The 26540-nt window shown below is 45.4% G+C and overlaps 1 protein-coding gene across 1 annotated transcript in view; it reads right to left on the minus strand.

Annotated features, from left to right (window-relative positions):
• Window positions 1–2344: 2344 nt before the first annotated feature.
• Window positions 2345–26540, minus strand: part of tulp4a (TUB like protein 4a) — a 49588-nt gene continuing 25392 nt past the window's right edge. Inside the window, exons 3-14 of the mRNA XM_084149520.1 lie at window positions 24594–24722; window positions 23853–24014; window positions 18400–18580; window positions 13602–13709; window positions 11392–11558; window positions 10982–11206; window positions 10507–10741; window positions 9329–9473; window positions 8877–9021; window positions 8686–8779; window positions 5050–8528; window positions 2345–4814 (exon numbers count right to left, since the gene is read on the minus strand). Of these exons, the coding sequence (XP_084005646.1) occupies window positions 4698–4814; window positions 5050–8528; window positions 8686–8779; window positions 8877–9021; window positions 9329–9473; window positions 10507–10741; window positions 10982–11206; window positions 11392–11558; window positions 13602–13709; window positions 18400–18580; window positions 23853–24014; window positions 24594–24722 (5187 nt within the window). The 3' untranslated portion in view covers window positions 2345–4697. The remainder of the gene's footprint in view (window positions 4815–5049; window positions 8529–8685; window positions 8780–8876; window positions 9022–9328; window positions 9474–10506; window positions 10742–10981; window positions 11207–11391; window positions 11559–13601; window positions 13710–18399; window positions 18581–23852; window positions 24015–24593; window positions 24723–26540) is intronic.

Here is a 26540-nt window from a genome sequence, read left to right on the forward strand (position 1 = left end):
ATAGCTTTGGAATCGTGACATTACGTACTTTCGAGGAAAATAGTCAGGTTTCTCGACTCATACCCTGACTTTGAGAAGGGATTGCGTGACGATTATTTTAGCAACCGCGTGACACATCATGACAACGTGAACGCGATTGGTCGACAGTCTGCTGGGTGGGGCGTTAAACAGTCCTCCGTTCATAGCCCAATGGGATTTCTATCTCCTCCTTTCTCTAATATCTCTGTTGGTAGGCTATTTTGCCAAACCTCTGATTTGGGTTGTAATCCTTACTCAAAACAGTTGCAAAACGTTCTGTTTTGCAATGAAAACTAGCGTTTCTATTGGAAAGATTAATGTAGGTCCCGCCCTGTTTGCTGAATTTGTCCAATAGAAACGCTAGTTTTCGTTCCATTTTGCAACTGTTTGGAGTAATGATTACACCCCAACACTTGTTGCCTTCACTCAGTGGCCTCTGCCTATAGCATATAGGCTTCTGCCATAATGACCTTAAAATGATTAAGGTAATTTATTAAGAATGTTTTAGTTTTATTGTATTCTCAGCAGAAATAACACAGCATTTTTGAGACGAAGAAGGTAGCCTATAGGAACACATTCTATTTGACTTAAGATCCTATAAAACCGAAAGATAAATGAAAAGCTTATCTAAACCTGCAAAACACGGAACTGTCCAAAGAAAACCAGTGGATGCTTTATAGCGCACCTAAACCACAATGCGCCATGTTGAGGGTGGTGCATGGCTGCAGCTGTATATTCTGTACAGAAGGCTACATCCATATTGTAAATACACATTGACAAATGTTATTAATCGTATCATTCTTTTAATACCTACATGAAAATCATAAATGCACTCAATAGGCCTAATGTATGCTCACAAATGCTTGTTCATTGTAGAGTAATGATTTAATTAACACAAAGATCCAGCAATTGGATAATTTAATATTGGTGTAGTGACCTTATAATTTACCTGTAAAAACGATCGTCGCGGTAAGGTGTCAGGTCTTCCTTTAGTTCGTTATAGGCCTCCTGTATCTTCTTACAGAAATATTTCAGTTCGCTGTACAGTGGGTTTTCGAAGGCAGAGTAGTCGGTGTCCATCGTGCCGGTGTCCGAGGGTCTGAAAATGGCGATGGGAAATAATCCGCAGCCTTTACAAAACAACGCCGGTGTCTCTCTTTTGTGTTCCCTCTGTTAATTGAAACTGCAGGCAAAGCTTTTTTGTTTGTGCAGGTCTAAAGAAAAAACACAAAAAAAGAGGGGGCGGAAGCGCACATACACACACAAATACAACGGTGAGAATCACGTGACATAATTCAGCACCTTGGATAGAGGCAAGCGACAGTGATTGAAGATCTGCACGGATACCAGGTTTACTACATTCAGAGGAAACAATTTTCGATGGGACTTTTAATGTGCCCAACATACACTTTGTTTTAGAGGGCTACTGCTACTAGGAATTAAAATTTTAGCTTTATAACACATAGTAAAGTTGATCATTGTTAAATAGAATTCGTAGGCTTATAGAAGAAACCTGTGCAAGGATATAAAGACGTCGTACATTTTTCATTATGAAACACTTAGGGTTCCCACAGGGTTCCAAGGCACTCCGAAGTGCTTGAACGATAAAATATCTGACTAGACACAACTTTTTTTCTGAAACAATTACATTTTATTCAAAAGATGCGTGACATATACAATTGTAAAATAATTAACATGGCATGCCTTACTACCGTTCACTATAAACATTCAGTCACCAAATCACTCAGATTTTTTCAAGTTTTTTTCTCATATATGTCTACAACTACATGTACAAAGCACATTTCTGATCAAACACAAAGCCAAATCCTACAATGTCTACTACAGGTTCACCAAATTAATTAATTGAGAATCCTAAACCAGTGTCCACGGGAGATTTGATCATGTTTTCAGTGGCTTACCCAAATGTTCATGTCGTGGACTGATGTGTGAGTTGTATTGAGATAATACGCAATCAAAATTGACCAGTCAGTCAACAACATGAACATGTAGATTTATATTGCATGGTGAGAATAAAATAAAATAAAACGCTTAACGGAGTGAAAAAGGTTTAGCTTTCTCGAGGGGGAGAATTGGTGGAAATACACACACTGAAAAAGTTAACATAGATAACACTTATGGGATCGGTTGACCTCACAATTGAACACAGACATACTTGACAGATACTTCCTTAATGACTACTACCAACTACACTCAAGGACAGGGCACTTGTTCAGATCTTCTCCCATCCACTGCAAACTTCACAGAACAGACTGAAAAGTTGCCTCTGCCCAGCTTGCCCCCCCCCCCCCCCTCCCATGATCTGACAAATAGGCTACACCAGTAACAAACCCCTTTCAACAGAAAGAAATATTCAGCAAAGTCAACAAGTTATGTACAGCCTTCAGCTTAAGAAAACAATCTCAAATAAAATGTACAGACCAGCAAAAAGAAATTTAATTTCATAGTTTCCCCACACTACTAGTGTGAAAGTGAAGGGTTGTCAAACAGTGTTGGTGAGGGGAGAACCTTTCTTTAGAAAATATTGCACAACAAAATTGTCTGTTAACACAAAATGAACATTGATGGATATTTTTAAGTAATGTTATTTTCTTTAAATCAAGTCTATCTTAATCCCACCCCAACCAACAACTATCACATACAGCTCAGAGGAAGAAAGAAAAATCTAATCAAATCTAATAATCTCATTGCTGTCAAGACCATGATGTGTGTGTGGATCTGCTTTGGAGTGATCGCTCTCTCTGTCACACACATGTGCACACACGTGATCTAGGCCCCTTTGTATTAATCTTCCAAATGTAGTAATTCCATCTTTTGGCACGCACGTTTTGAAGTGATCCTAACCATCCATCAATTAGATATTTTTCCAATGATACGTTTGAAAATGAGTAGTGTGGATGATGTTAACAGGTATCTTACCACACTTAAGTCCGCAAACACTTGAAGTGTCTATCTGCTTTTGCTCCAGCATCCTTCCCCTGCAGACTGTTCACAGGTCAGAGACCCCAAGCCTGGCTGTCTAAAAAAAACTAGTCCGCTTAAAAGATTGCAGGTTCAGCTTGCCAAGTTTTAACAAGTTAAGATAGCTTTCTCCTTAATTGAGGTTGACTTCAAAGACTGAAAGAATAGAAACATGTCAGGTTTCTCAGTGATTGTAGTGTATTTCTATAGCTATCCTCCATAATGTTGAACCTACACAGTTGGCTACGATGAAAACAGCTGTTCGTCCAACTCCACCAGATCATTTTACAATATTTATGACTGATATGTGGCAAATATTTACAAGACTTAAAAATAATAATAATAATAATAATTATGAAATGGCATAGGTGAAATATACAAAAATATTTCCTGTACCTTGCTTACTTGTTTAGTGTGGGCTTAAGGGTAGGACACGCCTACATGCTGACGCTCACTTCACAGAAGTGACAGCAGGTGACAAATCACTTCATGTCAGGGAAACAAAAGTCAGAGTTCAGATTGGTGAACTCTTACCTCTAGGATCTTTGTTTGCATCCCCATCAACATGTCACCATGATAAAAATGGGAGATACAGGATAACGGTCACAACTATTCTGTAAAACCGTTTTAAAACACACCGATTTTGTAGTGTACAGAACAGTATTTCAATTAAGTCTCTGTCTCTCCCAAATAAAGCAGACATCTTGAAATACATGTAAACAAGGTACTAAGATTGTATAATAAGAACATGAATACAAAGAACAATTACAATGTTAAAATTCATATCTGAATACTGTATGACCTATTCGTAACAAGAGGAAAAACAAATGCAGAGATACATTAAACCATATGAGTTACATCATCTTTTCTTCCTTCAAATTCCAAGGACTGCCGTTCAGCTTACATCTTTTTCCCCCCTTACCTCTCCAAAGTTCATGACAACAGGGAAATCAGACAACTTGCGCATTTGCGTGTGCTAGTGCTCCAACAATACAATGCATTTATTGAAACCTCAAATCCAGCCAAGATAGATTTGGATTGTAACAAAACACATGGCAGATAACTAAAAAATAACATTTCAAAAGCCAAGAACATTTTTATCTTCAGGTGTAAAAACCTAAAAGCCAAAGCAGTGTTATTAAGTGATGATAACGGTTTCACTTAAGTTTCATACAGCAACGGATTTCAGTGCCCAGTAGTACCTGTACGCTCTGGAAAGAAAAAAACGACATCTTCAATCTTCCAGATAGTTTTTTCAAGTATTACTGCTGCTCCTTTTTAAAACTGCAGAGAGAACGACTCATCTCTCATAACCATACCGACAGAAAACCCAAACCATTTTAAGGTTGTGAGATAAGTCTTTCCACTAGCTAGCTTCCATTAGCTAAAGCAGCATTTATTTGCATGACGACTACAGAAAGCTGAGCTCTTGGGCCATGTAAGCAGTACAGGGGACCGCTGACAGTGCCAAGGCAGACTATGGCCCTGCTCCAATGCCTGCAGCCCATGCTTATTGCACCCTCTGGTGGCCACATTGGGCAGTGCAGCACCACAGTGTCTCGTTTTCTCGCTTGCGATGCGATTTGCAAACAGAGTTGATTTCAGTCTCTTCTCCTATATTAAAGTAACTTCAAATTAAATAATCTTCCAGCAGATGGTCCGATCCACGCTAGGATTCAGTGTAAGTGGAGGGTGGGACCTCATTTGAGGCGTTGAGTGACATTAGCTAGAGCCACTGCGAAGGCTTGAACAGCAGAGAACGGGTACTGGAAGTCCAGGATGTAGGCGTTGCCGTCAATCCTGCCAAACTGCATCACCTGGTCACAAATGCAAACAAACACACAGTTAGAGAAAATAGACAGGAAGCTAACAAACACAACATTTCAGATTGTCATGAGTCTCTGAGCTATTTCCCTATTGAATGCTGAATTATATTTATATTTGTTCCATTTCATATTCTTACAAGCGAATGGATTCACTCTTCTACATTCCTACACTATCTATACCAAACTTCCCATCTATGTGTGAAAACTACATCTGAAGCCACCTCACCTGTCTCCCCTCCAGTTCGATCTGGAAGTTCTTGGCCGACTCCTGTGTGACACGTCCCCCAAAGTCCAGCTGGTAGACCTGAGTGGCCTCATTCCACAGTGGCTGCTTGTTGGCCATGACATAGACAAAGCCCTGGCTTCCCAGCCCGCGGTCCTCCTTCTCGTTGGCCTTGCGGCACTTGATCTCCTCCAGCTCGCTGGCCACCCGCAGGCTCCTCTTGCTCTTCCAGCCCTTCTTGCCGCTCTGGCACTGGTTGAGCAGCTCGTCCCCACTGATGAAGAGCTCAGGTTCACTCTCTGAGCTGTCCTGGAACTCACTGTTTGTGGGAGCCTTGCTCAGCTTCTTAGCCTTTAGCTGCTGCTCCTTCTGGCCTTTGGGCTTCTTCTTGTCCCTGCCGCTCAGCCGCGGGCTGGAGATCAGAGAGTTGAAGTCGCCCAGGGCCCGACCCTCCTTCTTGGACTTGCCTCCCTCGGCGATGGCCGGTGCATTGGCCTCCTCAACCCTGCCATCGGCCCGCTTGCGGTTCTTCTTGCCGAACTTGTCAGCGCTGCTGGGCACGGGGCTCTCGTTGAGGGAGAGGACCTCCTGGAAGCCCTCTCCGGCCTCCATGGCCATGGCCTCTGGGGAGCCACCGTGACCCTGCAGCTGCATCTCTGCTGGGGGAGGGGGAGGTGGTGGGGGAGGAGGGGGAGAGAGGACTGACTTGTCCACCATCATCTGAGAGAGCTTGGCGGGCATGGGGGGCAGCGTCCCCGAAGGGCTGGGCATGGGGGGGCAGGGATTGTAGGTGCCCCAGGGAGTGTGTAGGGCAATGGGGGGGATGGGGAGCCCGGCACAGGAGCTACCCCCCGGGTACATTGGAGGGAGGGGGCAGCAGGCCAGGTTAGACAGGTTGGCTGGATAGCCAGGTGGAAGGACCAGGGTGGCATCCTGCTGGGAGAAGGGGACCGGGGCCACCACCTCCTTAGGGGAGCAAAGCCGGGGAGAGCCTGGCATGGGCTGCTGCTGGGGCCCACTGTAGGTTGTGCCAGGAGCGTACTGGAGGGAGATCTGGTAACCTGCAGCTGCAGCGGCGGCCTGGAAAGAGGCAGCACTGGGGCTGGTGGGGGACTTGGGGGAGAGGACGAAAGGCAGCCGGGAGAGGTCGAGGTGCTGGGCCGGGCTGAGGATGAGCGGGGGTGGTTTGTGGGTGCCGGGGGGGGCAGCAGAGCTCAGAGTACCAGTCCGTTCCTGGGGCACCCACACCTCCTCAGTGGCGGCTGGGTCCCACTGGTACGGCGGAGGCCTCTTGACTGTCAGTCCAGACACATCTGCACCCCCTAGCGCCAGATGCCTCAATGACTGACTCAGTGCTTCATCCTCTGTGAAGGCAGAGTTCACATAGTCAGCCCTGTCTCTGTTCCCACCTCCTCCTCCATTCCCAGAGCCATCCAGGCTCAGCAGGTTGTAGGAGGAATGAGAGGCTAAGGGAGAGGCGCTGTTGGAGTGGACGATCACCGTGCTGTGAGGAGCTCCATTCCCCAGAGGGAAATCCTGTCTAATGATTGTACCTCCTGCGATTCCATTCGCAGTTCCACTGGGAGCACTGCTGGCTGCACTGCTAAGCGAACTGCTGTTACTACTGCACTGACTGCAGGTGTACAGGGCTGTGGGCACCCTCTGCTGGTAGGAAGCCGCCAGTGCAGCGTTTTGGGATTTGGCTTTGGGGGGCAGGGTCCTCTGAGGGTCCAGCATCTGGGAGACTTTGAGAGCGGCCTCTCGGCTGTTCCGTCTGAGTGTGGCGTGGATCAGACTGCTGTCCAGCCTCTGTCCGGGGCTCCTCCCCCCTGTGGTGTTCTGATTGGCTGTGTCGGGGTAGGGGGGCGGATCTCCGCTGGGTATGGAATAGCGGGGAACGGTGAGCCTGTTGAGGGTTGCTGAGGCGTAGGGCAGTTGGATCTTCTTCCCGTCCGATGAGGAAGAGGAGGAAGAAGAGGAGGTAACCCGGAGGGTGGCTGAGCTTCCCGGGACCTGGAGCGTGTAGATGTTCTGGTTGCAGACGAGCCGCGTTCGAGGCCGGCACACCTCTTCCACGTTACCCCTGCTGTCGAATGTAGTTATCCGCTCGTAGCCTAGCGGCGTTGGGTACTGTGCCGCCTGCTGGCCAGGCGGATACAGGGAGAACTCACCCTTCTTCAGGCACAGGTCCACTGGCGGCGGGGTGCCGTTACTGCCCCCAGCCTGTCCAGAGGCTGCAGCTGCAGCAGCAGCCACCGTCCCGGGGTAGGGGGGTGGGGGGTTCATCTTGCTGAGCTCCAGAGGGGCACTGAACACCACCGTGTCCCCCTCAGCCAGCTGGGGGGCAGAGCGGGTGGGTTTGATCTTCAGCAGGTGCTCATTTTCTACACTGACCCTTCTCTCAGCCACCAGCCCCCCTGCAGGGTGGGGGATCTGGATCTGGAGCGCGCCCTGTTGGAGCTGGTGCACCGTTGCACCTGACACCTGAGAGGGGACAGGGATCTGGAGCTGATGCTGCATCTGATGGTGTTGTTGCTGTTGTATCTGCTGCTGTTGCTGCATCTGATGGTGCTGCTGATGCTGTTGCTGTTGTTGTTGCTGTTGCATATGCTGCTGTATCTGTTGCTGCTGTAACTGCTGCTGGAGCTGTTGTTGGTGCTGGAGCTGTTGTTGGTGTTGTTGTTGGATCTGCTGCTGCTGTTGCTGCATGTGCTGGATCTGCTGTTGAATGTGTTGCTGCTGCTGGTGGATCTGCTGCTGCTGCATCTGTTGGTGTTGCAGCATCTGCTGCTGCTGGATCTGCTGTTGATGTTGCTGTGCCAGTTGCTGTTGGTGATGTTGCTGCGCTAGTCGTTGTTGCTGTTGTTGTAGCTGTTGATGGTGGTGCTGTAGCTGTTGTTGTTGTTGATGCTGAATTTGTTGTTGCTGATGATGTTGCTGCTGCGGTTGTTGTTGATGGCTTTGTTGTTGTTGTTGTTGTTGTTGTTGTTGGTGGTGGTGATGAGAGGAAGGAGGCCCAACCAGAAGCCGGCTCATCTCCAGCCCTCCAAAGATGACCTGTCCAGGACTTGAGTACCTGCTGGGAACCGTGTACTGGGCGGTCAGGATGGTGTCCTGGCCCTGGTCAGACGACCCCCCCGCCCCTGCAGCAGCCACGGAGGAGATGGCCGTGGGATTGGATAGGACGTCCAGCTGGACGTTCTGATTGGCTAGGAGGGACTGGACCAGGCCGATGCTCTGGGTGGGGGACATAGCCTGGGCAGGGCTGTGGATGGGGGCAATGGGGATGTTGACGGTGCAGGGAGGGTTGTCGTCGGCCACGCCGGAGGCCCCGGTGACGGGCAGGTCATCCTCGTCCTCACTGAAGACGTTGGGGCTGAACACGGGCAGGTTGATGTAGTCCATGGAGATCTTACGCACCTCCGGCAGGTAGATGGTCATCTGTCTGGGCTGCAGGTGGAGCAGACTCGTCTTGTAGATCACTGAGAGAGAGAGAGAGAGAGAGAGAGAAGTGGGGGTAAAAGGGGGAAAATAGGAGACAAAAGAAAGAGGGGAGAAGGAATACGGTTATTACATAAATTGGAACCATAGTTAAAAAGGTATTTTAATTTCCCTCAGAAGTAACTGATTGGTAGTTACCTGCACCAAGATTGGTTGGCAAGAAGGTGGCAAGTCCCACAATCTTAAACTTTGTTCCCCAAATGTTGGATGTGACCTGAGCAAGGTAGTTATGCTGCAAAAGACAAAAACCACAAACAAATCAGTACTTCTTCAAATCCCTCAAATGTATGATGATAGGACAGAAAGGAAATCAGAATGAGGTCCATTACCTGTGTGATGTCATCTAAGGGGAACTCTCTGCGGGTGAGACTTGGGGATCCAATGGACGGCTTCCGGATGGGTAACCGTGGCGACCGCGAGATCTCCTGCGTAGCGCGGGACAGTTTGGGGGACTTCCTGGGGTCAATATTGATCCTGTTGGTAAAGGGACAGACTAAGTCTCTACAGAGAAGGTAGCACATGAAATAGAAAGGTTTAGGCATGCAGTGAAACAAATGAAACAAAACAGTGCATAATATTCAAGCAGCATTAGTAGACAAAAATGTGGCAGCTTAGTCAGTACTTTGTAGGTCCAAACAAAACATTTGGGTTTCATTGTGAACTCCAAATAATAGAATCGTCCCAAAATAGTAAGTACAACAATTAATCTAAATCAAAACACATGCTTGTTATTCATTAATAATAGTTTTATACTGAGTGCAGTATAAAGGCTGTTTATTACCTGGTAAGTTTGGGAGACTTGCTGCCTCTGGATATCTTTGGGGATTTCTTGCCGACCCAGTCGTCACTCAGCTCTATATCACTGGAGTCTGAACAGTTACAGCTGTCTATCATCGACGAGATCAGACTGTTCCCATACACCTCATCTAGAAGGAGAGAGGGAAACAGGGGATGGGAGAAAGAAAGATGAGTGGAGGGTAATACAATGAAGGTGGTGTGATGGGGAAATGATGGGTGTCTGTCTACTACTCTATCAATAATATCGTCAGGGTGATCATTCATTAAGTGTCACTGACTCATGGGGCACTACAGTATATCTCTGCATATGGGGATATAAGTCAAACTGACATTGATCAACAGTGATATGTATCCATCCTAACCACTGTGACTTTACCAACCTTTATTTATTTTATCACAACACATACATATCCCCAGTGTTAACAGCAGGGGGCACACTTCCTTCACCTCTTCTAAGTCATGCAATGAACGAACTGACATTAAATCATATCCAATTTCAGACGCACACACTCACTAACACTAACTTTTCAACTTATTTAGTCCCCCAAACTATTGTTTCCAAAAAACTTTTCTCATTCATATGGGGCCCCTGAACCGCGACTGCTCCAGTTTAGGTCAAGATAATTTACTTTATCGGCATTTAAGTGTGAATGGGCTGCATACATTTCATGGCTGGATTCATTTATCACAGGAGAGGGCAGTGGAGAGGGAGGGGAGGGAGGTGATTTATGGTAGATCCCAGAGGCCATTAAGCAGTTAACATGGGCCCAGTCTGCTCTGTACTGTGGCTGGCTGGCTGTGTGACTATTAACACTGAGAACACTCACTCTCTCAATGCCAACCAACACTGTCTGGAACTTCTTCACCACAAGTTAGTCCTACATGTTATATGAATGGAAAAGTACCAGAGGAGCAGGGAAGGAGGCTCTGGCTGGGCAGCAGACTTTGACAAATAATATTTTAGTAACTAACAGTTATTAACAAGAAGAAGAGTAAAAAGCAGTCATACAAGATGCTGAACCAGCTCCCAAAGCAACAGAATCTTCTAGAAGGCCTTGTTAGAACAGTCATAAGGGAGCAGGATTTCAATGTGACATTTTCAAAACAAGCACCATCAACACTTTCAAACCACCTCACACAGCATCTCCAGTATAACCTCACCTGCTTTGCCGTCCGTCTTGGGGTCCATGATCACGAACTCGGGACGGAGCTTGCTGATGCGTCGGCCCTTGAGGATGGGCACCAAGCCCCCCAGGTATTCCAGGTAGAGGGTGTAACAGGGCCCGCCCACCTCAGGGTTGTCCTCCGTACGCTTCATGGTGCAGTGCAAACGCTCGTTCCCCGCCGTCGGGTAACTCACAAAGTCACGCATATTGTTGGGGTCCGGAATGGGGGGCTAGAGGTGGAGAGAGGATGATGAGCATTCTGGCACAAAGCGGCGACTCCTGGTGCTGACTCAAGTCAAGTAGCAATTTTATCCCTTGTTCAACTCTTTTTCAACCCCCTATCTTACCCTGGAAACTGAATGTCAGTTTGTATAACCAGAACCCTCAACCTCCCCTTTCCATAGAGTAGCACATCCTCACCCTCCCAGACATACATCCATACGGTATGTGACATCCCCTAACCCCTGTACCTTGATGGTGGGTGCGAAGGCTGTGGTGACGTAAGAGCAGAGACGAGAGGGCATGGTGAGCTTTGCCACGTCCTTCTCCTCCCGGAGCGCCCCGGCGATGCCCTGCTGGCACAGCAGCTGCAGGCTGGCCACCCGGTGCTCCACCCGCACCACGTAGAGTACCGCGCCGCACGCCAAGAACAGACGAGAGTCCCGGTGACCCCAGCACAGCGTGGTGATGGGACGCTGGAGAGAACGGGGATGGTGATTATTCTATGGAACTTATAGCATATGATGTGACTTCTCAATAGTATGTTTACCAATGTAAGGTGTTGTGTGTGTATGTGTGTGTGTGTGGTACTGAAGATGTGTTGTGGATGCTGGAGTGTGTCTAAGTGTGTGTGTGTGTGTGTGTGTGTGTGTGTTATTACCTGTGCAGGCGTGTCCAGTGTGTAGATGTGCTCTCCGCAGACGTTGTAGAACTTGACGATGGCGTTTCTGGTGGGAGGTAGACAGGAGGAGTCGGAGGGCAGGACAGCTCTCTCCATCCCAGCCACGGCCAGGAGATCACCCTGAGAACACCACTGGACCACTACATCTACCACACACCGAGAAGAGGAGAGAGGGTGAGCATACATACACAGTTTACACACACGCGCACAAACCACTTACCCTTAAGAACACCACTGACCAATGTGTGTGATATAGGTCTAGACAGCAGAAGAGAGTGGGAATCAGGGTTTTTTCGGATCGTCTAAATCCAAACAGTGCCAAAAAATAAAATAATAACGGGATGGAAAAACACTTTCCGTGTAACTTAACCAAAACAACTAAAACCAGATATAAAGTATGTAGAAAAAATAATGGAGCTATATCTTATTTTATTATATCATCTTTGAGAACTAACAATCACCAAAATAAAAATGTGTAAGTCGCTCTGGATAAGAGCGTCTGCTAAATGACGTAAATGTAAATGTAAAAGTCAGGGAGAATTTCGCAATATAGATTTTGTTATCATGTTTGAGCAAAAGAACACAGCATTAGCCATGGCAAAATGCATAGAATTGCAGGAAATTTGCTTTAAAAAGGCAAAAATGTCTCTACACCGCCAAGATGGGGGCCTCAAATTCTAAAGAATTCAGCCCCTCCGACGGGCCGACCGTGCCCCCGCCACGCCCACCACCTAAGCCCATTTTTGATCCAGAAAAAACCCTGGGAATACACAGACCGTCCCCCCATCCCCAAAAGGAGTGAGAGAGAGGACTAAACACACAAATACAAACCAAAGCTATTATAGTAAGCTAAAACTAATCATGAAAAAACGATTTAGTCAACTGAAATAAAATAATTAAAGATGCACTACGCAGAAATCGCTCCACCATTTCCTGGTTGCTAAAATTGTAATAATTCGCCTAATTTCAGTTTATGTGACAAAACAAGCAAGTATAGTGTAGAGAATCATTGTAACATCTAAAACTCAGTGAAATATATTTTCCATAAGCAAAAATATTGTATTTTCAGCTGTTTGAAGCTTGTGTACAAAACCGAAAGTAAAAGATGCAAAAATGAAACTTAAGAACGCGAAGCATAGAAATAACGCTTTCAATGACTTGCTTTCAATGAGAATGACAGATCTATAACGCACATTTCTATGTGAATTTGGTCAAATATTGCCGCTTTAACAAACCAGTTTGAAAAACTACAACTTTAATGAAGCCATCTTTGACTCCAAAACAATAAATACCATCATGAATTACGTTCAGTTGTAGTTTCCTTTCTAAACTTTGGGCAAAAATCAAGTGTGGTTTTCAAGCTTTTGGACGGTTTTCAAGCTACTGAATCTGGCGGGTAAATGCTGCCAGGATATGGCCATGTTTCAAATAGGCCTAGTTTGTGCATGATTCTTCTTACATGTCCTACTGAGGTGAAAAGGCATTGGATTGGTATAAACATGAGCAAGTTTCCTTCCACCATATTTTTTGTACCAGTCTCAGCGCAGTCACATTGAGATTGACTTTATAATTTAAAGGGCCCGCCACTGTTTCGGTAAAAAGCTGAGGGATGGGGCTGGAGAAATGTAACCACTTAAAATTCATAGACAGAGCTATGGATGCAAGGACTGACCATCCATGATCAAAATGATAGTTTTAACCATGTTTTGAGGAGTTAGTGTTTACGTTTACTTTGTTTACAAACATTGGAGTAAAACAAGCTTATATTTTGGGTTCTGATGGGGAACAACAGTTGAAACTACGCTCATGAGGCATTTATAAGTTATAGTCTTCAATGGATGTAGCAACTGCTGACTGCCCCTTTAAACCTAACCTATGACCTGACCCATCATCACCTTATGTATTGCTGCCCCCCAGATATCCCCCCCGAAAATACTATATAAACTATACAACACAAATAGCTCATAGCCTGGCCCACGCATGCTTTCTCTCCCTAACACGAAATCTGAAACGTAATAATATAAAAACGAAATATAAATACTTTTAACCAACTGAAACTAAATACAAACTAGCAAATCAGGTCTGAAAACTAAGTGAAACTAAACTGAAAAAAATCTAAAAACTAATAGAAATAAAAACAAATAAATATTTTTTTAAAACTATAATAACCTTGATACAAACACACATACCCTTGAGGCCAGTGCGGATGAGAGTGGGAGAGAGGTCATCATAGTTGTTCATCAGGCTGATGTCTCCAGAGGTGAAGCTGACCGTCAGCAGAGGCTTCAAACGTTGCACTGCGGAGACAAAGACCCCAACAAGACCAGGTCAGAGAGAGAGATATACCACAACACAACCACAGAAACAAAGAGACCGAAACACAACCAGATAAAGACAGAGAGGGAGGTCAACAGAGCGATACAAAACCAGGTCAACCATGATCCTATTCTGATTCTATTTCAGAGAGACTGACATTCCGACTACGAGAAATTGCTCTTTCTTATATTTTCAGGGATTCAGACCATATGCAAGCATTCCCTGTATTATACGTTGATAACGTCTTAGCAACCACGTCAGAGGATGGGGTGATCAATATGCATTTCCAGTGGGCCATAAAATAGATTGAGAGTGAGGGACACCGTGTGTGTGTGTGTGTGTGTGTGTGTGTGTAATGGGGGAGGGGTAGTGGGACACAAGGACATTTCTGCATCTTTGGCAGCTGCTCCTAGTGATTAATCTTGGGGTAGTAATCTCTACTGTGTCCTATTCAGAAGCACAAAGACACCCATGCATCTCACCTTACTACCATCCGTCCACTCTCTCAGGGCTATAAATAACAGGCCTTCATAAAAACACAGCCACCGCTGCTTTGTACACCATGTAAATCTGGGGTGCCTCAAAGGGACTAGGGACGACTATCATGACCGTTCTGTATTAGTCCATGGTTTTATGTGAACATACGATCAGTGATGAAGGGCGAGGAGCTTTACCTAAACATGAGGAACTGATCACGTCACGTTGTCAGGAAAAAATGTCAAGGTTACATCCTACTCTTTGCATTGTGCTACGCTATGAAACTGACCTGGGCTGGATTTCCCAAAAGCATCATAGCACTAAAATCATCTTAATTCCATGAAACTAAGTGCTACGATGCTTCTGGGAAACCCAGTCCTGTCCTGTATTAAACAGTGTGTGATGTACTGGTTGTATTGTTTAGTTCTAAGCAACACTCCAGTGTCATGGTGTAGCAAATATCATGTCAAAGTAATCTTGGCAGTCAGACAGCAGCAGCAGAAGGCCTGGCATCTTCAACCAGCGTCTTGAGAGTCGTCCGCTAGCCTGCCCTTCCCGCCAGCCTGCTATGCCCGCAGATCATTTCTCAGCGCCAATCAATTACCAGCGACTTTTTTAATTAGTGAATTAGAGCATAATTACCGTTCCAGCTAAGGCAAGCACTTTTTAACTTTACTACACACCGACCGACCAGACTGTAAACACATCAAGGGGAGGCTGGCCCAGGCCCAGCCATCGATACAACCATAGCAACCAAAGAGATGCAATTAAGAAGAAAAAAAAACTGTGCACATAAAATGGAGGCCGTTATGTGAGCTGCTAATCATGCACATCACTCCCCAATGGGGCTGAGAGGTGTTCCACCAAAGAAATGCTTAGCAAACCAAAGACCAGGGGAGATGCAGCAAACAGACAGGTTTGTGTAACACAAGGGTATCTCTAACAAAGCCCTATTAAAGCAGTTACATCACATATCGGCCCCTTGGTTAAACTGGTAACCTTGTAGCTGTACAGTACTGCTTTCAGGTCATTGGAGGGATGAGGGGAGTTGGTGTAGACAAGAGACATAGAATTAGGGTAAAATGATGATTCAAATTGAAGCAGTGTTTCCTCTGGAAAAGGTCACGGGGCTCCCGGATAATTTTTATGTAGAAGGACTTAGAAGCTCAGTTCTGGTGACTTTTAAAAAGGATATTCTACTCCAAATGAATGAAAATAAAATTATGCTGACACCATTTAAAATGATAATTTCCACCTCCAGAAATGAGCCCAATAACATAAACCACGTTTCCATCCAACCCTTTAATGCGGATGAATAAACTGACGCATGAAAAAAGTCACGACCGGGCTGATGGAAACAGGAAATGCCGGTACAATTTTATAAATGCCGACAGACAATTTGTTTGTTCGACGTGGTGGGATCTTTTTGTCACGCAATGATTTGTTTGTGTGCAGTTTATTAGGCTACATATGAAATAAGTTATGATGAACTTCACAGGGTAGTGAATGTGCAAAGTGATGAGCTTGATGTGCCTTTCCAATAAATATCCAGGGTCTTATTCTGGGGACATGATGATCGATGCTTGCCTGCCGTTTGACAAATACAAATAATATCGCACTTATCCATAATAATCTCATAATGTAGGTAGCCTACCCGCACTGTATCTGCTAGCTGTTGGCTAGAGCGCATGTGCCAAGACCAGAGTGGGCAGATTTGCTATATAAAGCAACAGCTTTTGTGACAAAAGCACTACGTCATCACGCACAGCCATTTATCTGCAAAAAGTATGTTTGATGGAAACACATCCCTTGTGGGAAAATGCACATATTGTTTAAGCAGATTATCAAATATTTGCATCAAAATTTGTCGCATATTGGATGGAAACCTAGCTATATTGGTTACATTTTAAAATTATTTTTAACATATTGGACCATGCATATAGCATATGTATGGTCCATACTATCAGGTATGCTATTAGCAATAAACATGATCACCTGTAGCCCAACTGATGCAGCATAGTGGCTATAAATAAATAGGCTGAAGCATGGGGTTGTCTATTTTTGCATTTACCCTATTGGGCTAATCATTAGCTAGATCCTAAACGTTATATTTTAACTGGTTAGCATCCTATTGATGAATTTAATGTCCCAAAAAACACAGGGTAACATGCCCCATGCCAGTACTTCTCACAGAAACCACTTTCATGTCACAATTTCTTCCCACAACACTTTCCCTGGTTGCCGCTACTCTTGCTCAACAAAAAAATATAATCTGTTATGTCACAATTTAAGTCACTCAAAAAAAAAGATTTTTAGGTAGGGTGGCATTTTACCCCAAGTTACCCTACAATTGACCCGTGTTACATTTAGCCCCACTCTCCCCTATGCACTCACAACTATTTGCAGAGCAGTAATGTGCTTAACCATGCTGCTGCTAAAAACACCGGGTTTAAAATGGTGCAGTTCGCACATATTTAGGAGTTGATTCATAAATAAAGTAGGAATGGAAAGATCTCCCTCTTTTTAACAAAGACCATTAAAACGGCTGTTTTCCCCCCCGATTGCAAGAATTGTTGTGCATTGACTGCTTGTCAGAATGCATGTTTCCCTTCTTATGGCACTCGTAACGTGAATGAGCCTCAATAGGAATATTTATCTCGCATATAACGCGCAACAAACCGACTAGGTAAACAGAAACTATTCTACTCTGGGGTAGTCTGATTTTTCTATTGATTACTCATTTTGTTTGCAGACGAAAAGTAAATGTGGACTGTTCTAGTATCTTCATAGTGCACCTCGGCAGAAATATTATTTAATGTTGCATATTTTTTTTCACGTGGCGACAATGATTTTGCCGTGGCGCAGCGCCACATATAAATGACTGCAGCGAAAACTCTGAATTGAAGGTAACATTTAATTCTATTTGACCTGAAAGCCATATGGTGGGGGTTATGTGTTTTGGAACTTCACTCAGAATTCCATTAGCTTTTGATAGGGCTGCACTGAGCCACCATTTTCCGTTGGCACGTGTACTGCAAAAACATTACATTTGGAACCATATTATCCATGAATCAGTTTCCATGACAAAGGCCCAGGCTGGCGGTCACTAGGGTGACGCACAACCAGGGGACCGGTGAGGTGTGACTTTGACTGTGACAGCTATACGCCACCGTCCCCAAAACCAAGTCAGCTATTAGGACTTCCTGTGACAAAATCAGCCCAATGTCACACACGTCCTCCCCACGTCCACTGTGTCCTCTACTCTCCTCTCCATGCTCCTTATTTTGCTCTATCCCTCCCTCCGCTCCTTCACACTCGTTTGTTTTTAGGGGCCCTTTGAGTCCCTGTCCCCTACTCCCCCACAGTCTGGGAGTGGATTACTTTAATAGACTGAGTTCAGTGCAGTCCAATGATCACCTTCCCATTTCCGACCGTTAATTAGTTGGCCCACGGGGAGTTACAGAGCAGTATGCATGTGAAGTGAGCATCACAAATGACATGCATGTGATCAAATAATTACAAAGGTAAATTCTTTAAACTATGAAGCATTAGGGATCCAATGTCAAACTTTTCATACACGTTTCCTAAAATTGGATGTTTCGGTTGTATTGCATCAGGGTCACTTCTCTCAACCATACCCCGTTTTACCTTTCTTAAAACAAAACAGTGCATAGCAGGTCACTGGAGGAGAGATGTGAGGTAAAAATGTGAGAAAGAGAGGAGGAGGAAGAATTAGGGGAGAACAGATGGCCACACATCTGCTTTCATCTGCACAGAGGGAGGTACCGCAGGAGGGACAGGGCAGCTGGACCGAACGCTTCCCTGTAATTCTGCTCCCAACAGGCATCGTCTCATCATCAAACCTAAACCTATTACAGATTAAAATTGTATTCTATGACGGATTTAACTCTCATGCTGTGTACTAGTATTCTGTCCTGCTAGATTATAAGTAAAGCATAACCCTGATGAGGAGACAGGAAGACAACAGATTGAGAGTAGAGTGCCTGCTGTGACCCCAGGCTGCCTGTTACTGTAGCTTGCAGGGGGGCATAAACAGAAGATTCTGAGGGGAAGGGATCTGTACCTTTCAGGTTTGGGAAGGGGGGTGGACTGTACCTGTAAAGGTGTGTGGGTTAGGGCCTAAGGGGTGTAAACTGGGGCGTAGATTGGGTAAGGATTGTAAGAGTAGTGTACCTTGTGGTGGTGTGTAGTCGTCTGAGTCGGTGTCGCTCTCGCTGCTGTCCTCCACCAGGAAGCTGGGGTAGTTCCATGACATGCTGACAATGCCGTCTGACTCGTGCAGCAGGATGTGGGCCAGCATGCGCCCGTGGCAGTCCATCACAATCACCTGGCCATCCGCAGTACCAAACAACACCTGCATGGGGAGAGACATGACAACACAGTTACACACAACCAGGGAGGGACACCAACGGTTAAGTCATCTTGGTCCTAGAATCTAGAATAGAATACAACCTTTATTGTCCATACGTTACAGCGAACAATGGAAATGTGTCTAGGTCCTACAAACTAGAGTCTAGGATATTTGTGCAGCGCTAGAGAGAGATGATCAGCTAGAGAGACAGAAACACAAACTCGCCAACAAACTAAACTGAGCTGACATCGTGTCAGGGCACAGACAAAAATGTCCTACAAAAAAGCACCTCATAGTAAGACAGATAATGTAGATAAGCAGTGAGTCTGACTATGAGCTGGGCGATATGGACAAAAATCCATGTCGTAATAAATTGCCTGAATAGATGCGATAACGATAATTATAAACTGGGTGGTTCGAGCCCTGAATGCTGATTGTCTGACAGCTGTGGTATCAGACCGTATACCACGGGTATGACAAAACATACATTTTTACTGCTCTAATTACGTTGGTAACCAGTTTATAATAGCTACTACTAGTTTGATGGTTATAGCCATCAATTGTACCATTAACAATCACCCATATTCGCAAACTTATTTCATTTCAAACTTTCTCTAGTATAGGGTACTTATCGTAATGAACGATATCAGCAAAATGCCTGCGATAAGTGATCCGTATGGTCGGTGTTGATAATTTTCCATTGATCATCCCAGCTCTAGTCTGACTGTCACTCAGTACAAACCACGGTACTAACACAGCCTCAGGCCTTTCTGCTCGGAACCAAAATACTGGGGCTGTGGAAAAACACTTTTATGTCTTCCTTCCATCATGATCACAGAAATTGTTAGAACCTGGAGTTTTTCCTGGTCAGGTATGGTCACATTATCAGGAAAAACTCCTGACCCTAGTCAGCGACCACTTGCACTTTCATTTTAATGTTCATAAAGAAGCTGAGTCAAGGACTGAAATGTATGTAGCGTTACTGTATAATATATAACAAATAACAGTACAATACATATTAATAACAAATAATCGAGTATAGCATGTACATAATTAGAGTTATATAGCATAAAATAGACTATTGACACAGAGCAAAACAAGAATATTAACTTAAACACTGCCCCCCCCCCCATCAAACCAATGGGTCAGGTGGGTGTTACACAATGAGTGGAGCAAAACAGCTTCTGTGCACCATCAGGTGAGTAGTAGAGTATTGGAACTAGTTACCTGCTGGTCGTCAGGTGAGTAGTGGAACTAGTTACCTGCTGGTCGTCAGGTGAGTAGTGGAACTAGTTACCTGCGGGTCGTCAGGTGAGTAGTAGAACTAGTTACCTGCTGGTCGTCAGGTGAGTAGTGGAACTAGTTACCTGCTGGTCGTCAGGTGAGTAGTAGAACTAGTTACCTGCTGGTCATCAGCTGAGTAGTAGAGTAGTATAACTAGTTACTTGCTGGTCGTCAGGTGAGTAGTATAACTAGTTACCTGCTGGTCGTTAGGTGAGTAGTAGAGTATTAGAACTAGTCACCTGCTGGTCGTCAGGTGAGTAGTAGAGTATTAGAACTAGTCACCTGCTGGTCGTCAGGTGAGTAGTAGAACTAGTCACCTGCTGGTCATCAGGTGAGTATTAGAGTATTAGAACTAGTCACCTGCTGGTCGTCAGGTGAGTAGTAGAACTAGTTACCTGCTAGTCGTCAGGTGAGTAGTAGAGTATTATAACTAGTCACCTGCTGGTCGTCAAGTGAGTAGTAGAGTATTAGAACTAGTCACCTGCTGGTCATCAGGTGAGTAGTAGAGTATTAGAACTAGTTACCTGCTGGTCGTCAGCTGAGTAGTAGGGTAGTATAACTAATTACCTGCTGGTCGTCAGGTGAGTAGTAGAACTAGTTACCTGCTGGTCGTCAGGTGTGTAGTAGAGTATTAGAACTAGTTACCTGCTGGTCGTCAGGTGTGTAGTAGAACTAGTTACCTGCTGTCATCAGGTGAGTAGTAGAGTATTAGAACTAGTTACCTGCTGGTCGTCAGCTGAGTAGTAGGGTAGTAGAACTAATCAACTGCTGGTCGTCAGGTGAGTAGTATAACTAATTACCTGCTGGTCGTCAGGTGAGTAGTAGAGTATTAGAACTAGTCACCTGCTGGTCATCAGGTGAGTAGTAGAGTATTAGAACTAGTTACCTGCTGGTCGTCAGCTGAGTAGTAGGGTAGTAGAACTAATTACCTGCTGGTCGTCAGGTGAGTAGTAGAACTAATTACCTGCTGGTCGTCAGGTGAGTAGTATAACTAGTTACCTGCTGTCATCAGGTGAGTAGTAGAGTATTAGAACTAGTTACCTGCTAGTCGTCAGGTGTGTAGTAGAACTAGTTACCTGCTGTCATCAGGTGAGTGGTAGAGTATTAGAACTAGTTACCTGCTAGTCGTCAGGTGTGTAGTAGAACTAGTTATCTGCTGTCATCAGGTGAGTAGTAGAGTATTAGAACTAGTCACCTGCTGGTCGTCAGGTGAGTAGTAGAGTATTAGAACTAGTTACCTGTTGGTCATCAGGTGAGTAGTAGAGTATTAGAACTAGTCACCTGCTGGTCGTCAGGTGAGTAGTAGAACTAGTTACAGTGGGGGAAAAAATTATTTAGTCAGCCACCAATTGTGCAAGTTCTCCCACTTAAAAAGATGAGAGAGGCCTGTCATTTTCATCATAGGTACACGTCAACTATGACAGACAAATTGAGATTTTTTTTTCCAGAAAATCACATTGTAGGATTTTTCATGAATTTATTTGCAAATTATGGTGGAAAATAAGTATTTGGTCACCTACAAACAAGCAAGATTTCAGGCTCTCATAGACCTGTAACTTCTTCTTTAAGAGGCTCCTCTGTCCTCCACTCGTTACCTGTATTAATGGCACCTGTTTGAACTTGTTATCAGTATAAAAGACATCTGTCCACAACCTCAAACAGTCACACTCCAAACTCCACTATGGTCAAGACCAAAGAGCTGTCAAAGGACACCAGAAACAAAATTGTAGACCTGCACCAGGCTGGGAAGACTGAATCTGCAATAGGTAAGCAGCTTGGTTTGAAGAAATCAACTGTGGGAGCAATTATTAGGAAATGGAAGACATACAAGACCACTGATAATCTCCCTCGATCTGGGGCTCCACGCAAGATCTCACCCCGTGGGGTCAAAATGATCACAAGAACGGTGAGCAAAAATCCCAGAACCACACGGGGGGACCTAGTGAATGACCTGCAGAGAGCTGGGACCAAAGTAACAAAGCCTACCATCAGTAACACACTACTCCGCCAGGGACTCAAATCCTGCAGTGCCAGACGTGTCCCCCTGCTTAAGCCAGTACATGTCCAGGCCCGTCTGAAGTTTGCTAGAGTGCATTTGGATGATCCAGAAGAGGATTGGGAGAATGTCATATGGTCAGATGAAACCAAAATATAACTTTTTGGTAAAAACTCAACTCATCGTGTTTGGAGGACAAAGAATGCTGAGTTGCATCCAAAGAACACCATACCTACTGTGAAGCATGGGGGTGGAAACTTCATGCTTTGGGGCTGTTTTTCTGCAAAGGGACCAGGACGACTGATCCGTGTAAAGGAAAGAATGAATGGGGCCATGTATCGTGAGATTTTGAGTGAAAACCTCCTTCCATCAGCAAGGGCATTGAAGATGAAACGTGGCTGGGTCTTTTAGCATGACAATGATCCCAAACACACCTCCCGGGCAACGAAGGAGTGGCTTCGTAAGAAGCATTTCAAGGTCCTGGAGTGGCCTAGCCAGTCTCCAGATCTCAACCCCATAGAAAATCTTTGGAGGGAGTTGAAAGTCCGTGTTGCCCAGCGACAGCCCCAAAACATCACTGCTCTAGAGGAGATCTGCATGGAGGAATGGGCCAAAATACCAGCAACAGTGTGTGAAAACCTTGTGAAGACTTACAGAAAACGTTTGACCTGTGTCATTGCCAACAAGGGGTATATAACAAAGTATTGAGAAACTTTTGTTATTGACCAAATACTTATTTTCCACCATAATTTGCAAATAAATTCATAAAAAATCCTACAATGTGATTTTCTGGATTCTTTTTTCTCAATTTGTCTGTCATAGTTGACGTGTACCTATGATGAAAAATACAGGCCTCTCTCATCTTTTTAAGTGGGAGAACTTGCACAATTGTTGGCTGACTAAATACTTTTTTTCCCCACTGTACCTGCTGGTCGTCAGGTGAGTAGTACAACTAGTTACCTGCTAGTCGTCAGGTGAGTAGTAGAGTATTATAACTAGTCACCTGCTGGTCGTCAAGTGAGTAGTAGAGTATTATAACTAGTCACCTGCTGGTCGTCAGGTGAGTAGTAGAGTATTATAACTAGTCACCTGCTGGTCGTCAAGTGAGTAGTAGAGTATTATAACTAGTCACCTGCTGGTCGTCAGGTGAGTAGTAGAGTATTAGAACTAGTTACCTGCTAGTCGTCAGGTGAGTAGTAGAGTATTAGAACTAGTTACCTGCTGGTCGTCAGCTGAGTAGTAGGGTAGTAGAACTAATTATCTGCTGGTCGTCAGGTGAGTAGTATAACTAGTTACCTGCTGGTCGTCAGGTGAGTAGTACAACTAGTTACCTGCTAGTCGTCAGGTGAGTAGTAGAGTATTAGAACTAGTCACCTGCTGGTCGTCAGGTGAGTAGTAGAGTATTAGAACTAGTCACCTGCTGGTCGTCAGGTGAGTAGTAGAGTATTAGAACTAGTCACCTGCTGGTCGTCAGGTGAGTAGTAGAGTATTATAACTAGTTACCTGCTGGTCGTCAGGTGAGTAGTAGAGTATTAGAACTAGTTACCTGTTGGTCATCAGCTGAGTAGTAGGGTAGTAGAACTAATTACCTGCTAGTCGTCAGGTGAGTAGTATAACTAGTTACCTGCTGGTCGTCAGGTGTGTAGTAGAGTAGTAGAACTAGTTACCTGCTGGTCGTCAGGTGTGTAGTAGAACTAGTCACCTGCTGGTCGTCAGGTGAGTAGTAGAGTATTAGAACTAGTTACCTGCTGGTCCTCAGGTGAGTAGTAGAGTATTAGAACTAGTTACCTGCTGGTCGTTAGGTGAGTAGTAGAGTATTAGAACTAGTTACCTGCTGGTCGTCAGCTGAGTAGTAGGGTAGTATAACTAATTACCTGCTAGTCGTCAGGTGAGTAGTAGACCTAGTTACCTGCTGGTCGTCAGGTGTGTAGTAGAGTAGTAGAACGAGTTACCTGCTGGTCGTCAGGTGTGTAGTAGAGTAGTAGAACTAGTTACCTGCTGGTCATCGGGGGTCCAGATACCACAGGTGATCTGGCTCTCCAGGTTGATCTCTGATGACCAGTGTCTCTGGCCGCTGACCGAGCCCACCAGGACAAAGCCATCACGGTAAGAGATGAGAGCCTGGGTACCGTCATGAGACCAGGTGAAGTCACTCACCTACAGGAGAAGGTTGGGGGGGGGTTGCAGAGAGGACAGGTCAGATACTGTACTCAATGGAGAATTTCCAATGAACATGCTTTATAGCACAGAGCTGCATCTGAAATAGGACCCTATTCCCTATATCAGTGTTTCCCCAATGGCAGGTAGCCTAGTGGTTAAGAGCGTTGGGCCAGTAACCGAAAGGTCGCAGGTTCAAATCCCCAAGTCGACTAGTTGAAACATCTGTTGATGTGCCCTTGAGCAAGGCACTTAACCCCAATTGCTCCTGTAAGTTGCTCTGGATAAGAGCATCTGCTAAATTACTAAAATATAAGCACACATTTTGTTGTAGGCCCAGACAAGCACACCCGATTCAACTTGTCAACTAATCATCAAGCCCTTAATGAGTAGAATCTGGTGAGCTTGTCCAGGGCTACAACAACAATGTGTTCTGTTGGGGGTACTGGAGGACTGGAGATGGGAAACACTGCCCTATATAGTGCACTACCAATGGCCCGTATTTGAGAATAGGGTACCATTTCAGACCAGGACTAGGCTTATTCTGTGTCCAGGTTACTGGCCCATAGTGTCTCCCACCTGAGCCCCGCGGTCATTAACCAGCTCCACAGACCAGCGGCCCTCGTACTGGATCCACACAAAGATCCCTCCGTCTGTGTCACAGGTGGCCAGCTTCTGAAAGGGCTCGTTCCATCGCACCAGCACCACCTAGACACACACACACACACACACACAACAGGAGAACTCAGAATTAAATGAGCACCATTTCGCCAGTGAGACACATTTAGACACTGGAATAAAATAAATCAGAAAGTGAGTTAGTCTAATTTCACCAGTGACGTAAAACAAGTCCTAATATCCTGAGTGTCTTAGATAATGAGTTTCTATCAATTCCCACTTCCTTTCATCATGCTGAGCCACTCAGAAGCAGAGCAAAGCAGAACAACTTCAGTGTCTGTCTTCCTTCAAACGGTTCAACAAGCTAACTCTCAAGTGCTACTCCATACTCATAACTGAGCACTCTAAGAGAGGTAGACCTTTTGCTCCCCACCTGCCCCCATCCAGAACTTCACTCAATCTGAAGAGAGGGCTGGGGGGGGGGGGGGGGGGGGGGGTGATGATGATGATGGAGTGGGGCCTGATTAGCTACTTTGGCTGAAGCGCTCACAAAAAGGGGGAAGAGTGTGAGGGAGAGAGAAAGACAGAGAGGAGGGTGAAAAAGAAGAAGGGAGAAAGAGAGAGATGGAGCGAGTATGAGAGCGTTAGTAGACATGAGTAGGAATGGTACAGCTTGATGACCACAGAATCAAAATGGATGCTCCCACTGGCAGCAGTGACTCACAGATATATGGGCTTTTGCACTGACCCAGAGGACACCGAATAGACGGAGCCGTACGGCTGTGTACCTGCGTCACGGCTCTGACCTTTAGGTAGTAACTCACACCTGAGGAGGGGAGGGGGAGTGAACGTGTGACCGATGGTGAGGACAACTAGGTTACTCACTGTCTGCTTTTGTCTTATTCTCATCCCTCTCTCTTTCTCTCCCTCTAGTCGGTTTCTCTTCATCTGCCTCCCCATCACCCACTTTCTGCCATCCTCCTCCTCTCTCTCCATGCTTCTTTCCCTACCTCCCTTTTCACTCCATCCACCTCCCATTCTCACTCCCTCTGTCTGGTCTTGTGTAGCGTGACTGCCTATTCCCAGAGGTATAATCCCAGGCTTGGTACACCTCTCCACAGACCCCAAAGCACGTGGAAAACACACACGCGTACAAACAGGCTTACACTGACTGCACGCCCATCAGATCAGCTCCCCTGTGGGCTGAGACCTAGATTAGCCCGCTAGGCTCTCTCTCGCCATCGCTCTATGCACTCCTATATAGCACAGGAACCACTTTCACTAGAACACACATTGTGTGAGCATAGTACATTTTAGATTTTAGTCATTTAGCAGACGCTCTTATCCAGAGCGACTTACAGTTAGTGAGTGCATACATTTTCATACTGTCCCCCTGTGGGACTCGAACCCACAACCCTGGTGTTGCAAGCGCCATGCTCTACCAACTGCGCTACACGGGGCCCTACAGTCACAGGTCAGAGTTGAAAACATCACCTGTTCTGGGGTTACGACATCGGCTCAGATACAACCGAGAGACAAGATAGGCAGAATTATAAGACAGATCTACACAATGTGCAGATCAAGTCCCTGTCCAAGCAAATGCACTGCACTCAGTTCAAAAGGCTGAAGAAAAAAGCATGTATTCACCAACTATCATCAGCCCTCCCTAACACAGTATTGTTAGTATAGATTTGTCCATACGACAACTCATCATCTCCACCTCCAGCTGTATCCAGCCCTCTTTGCCCTGTCCACAAAAGGTGAGCATCTAAACACCCATCCCTCTCCAGCCTCTCCTCACAGTCTAAAGCCTGAGTAATAAGGTGTCCACTATGCTAGATTTACAGTGCTCTCCCACCCACTCACTCTGGCATAAATCCTCCTGCAGTACTACAGGCCTGTCCCCAG

Source organism: Coregonus lavaretus (assembly GCF_964263955.1).
Source record: "Coregonus lavaretus genome assembly, chromosome: 31".
In the NCBI taxonomy this organism is placed as follows: domain Eukaryota; kingdom Metazoa; phylum Chordata; class Actinopteri; order Salmoniformes; family Salmonidae; genus Coregonus; species Coregonus lavaretus.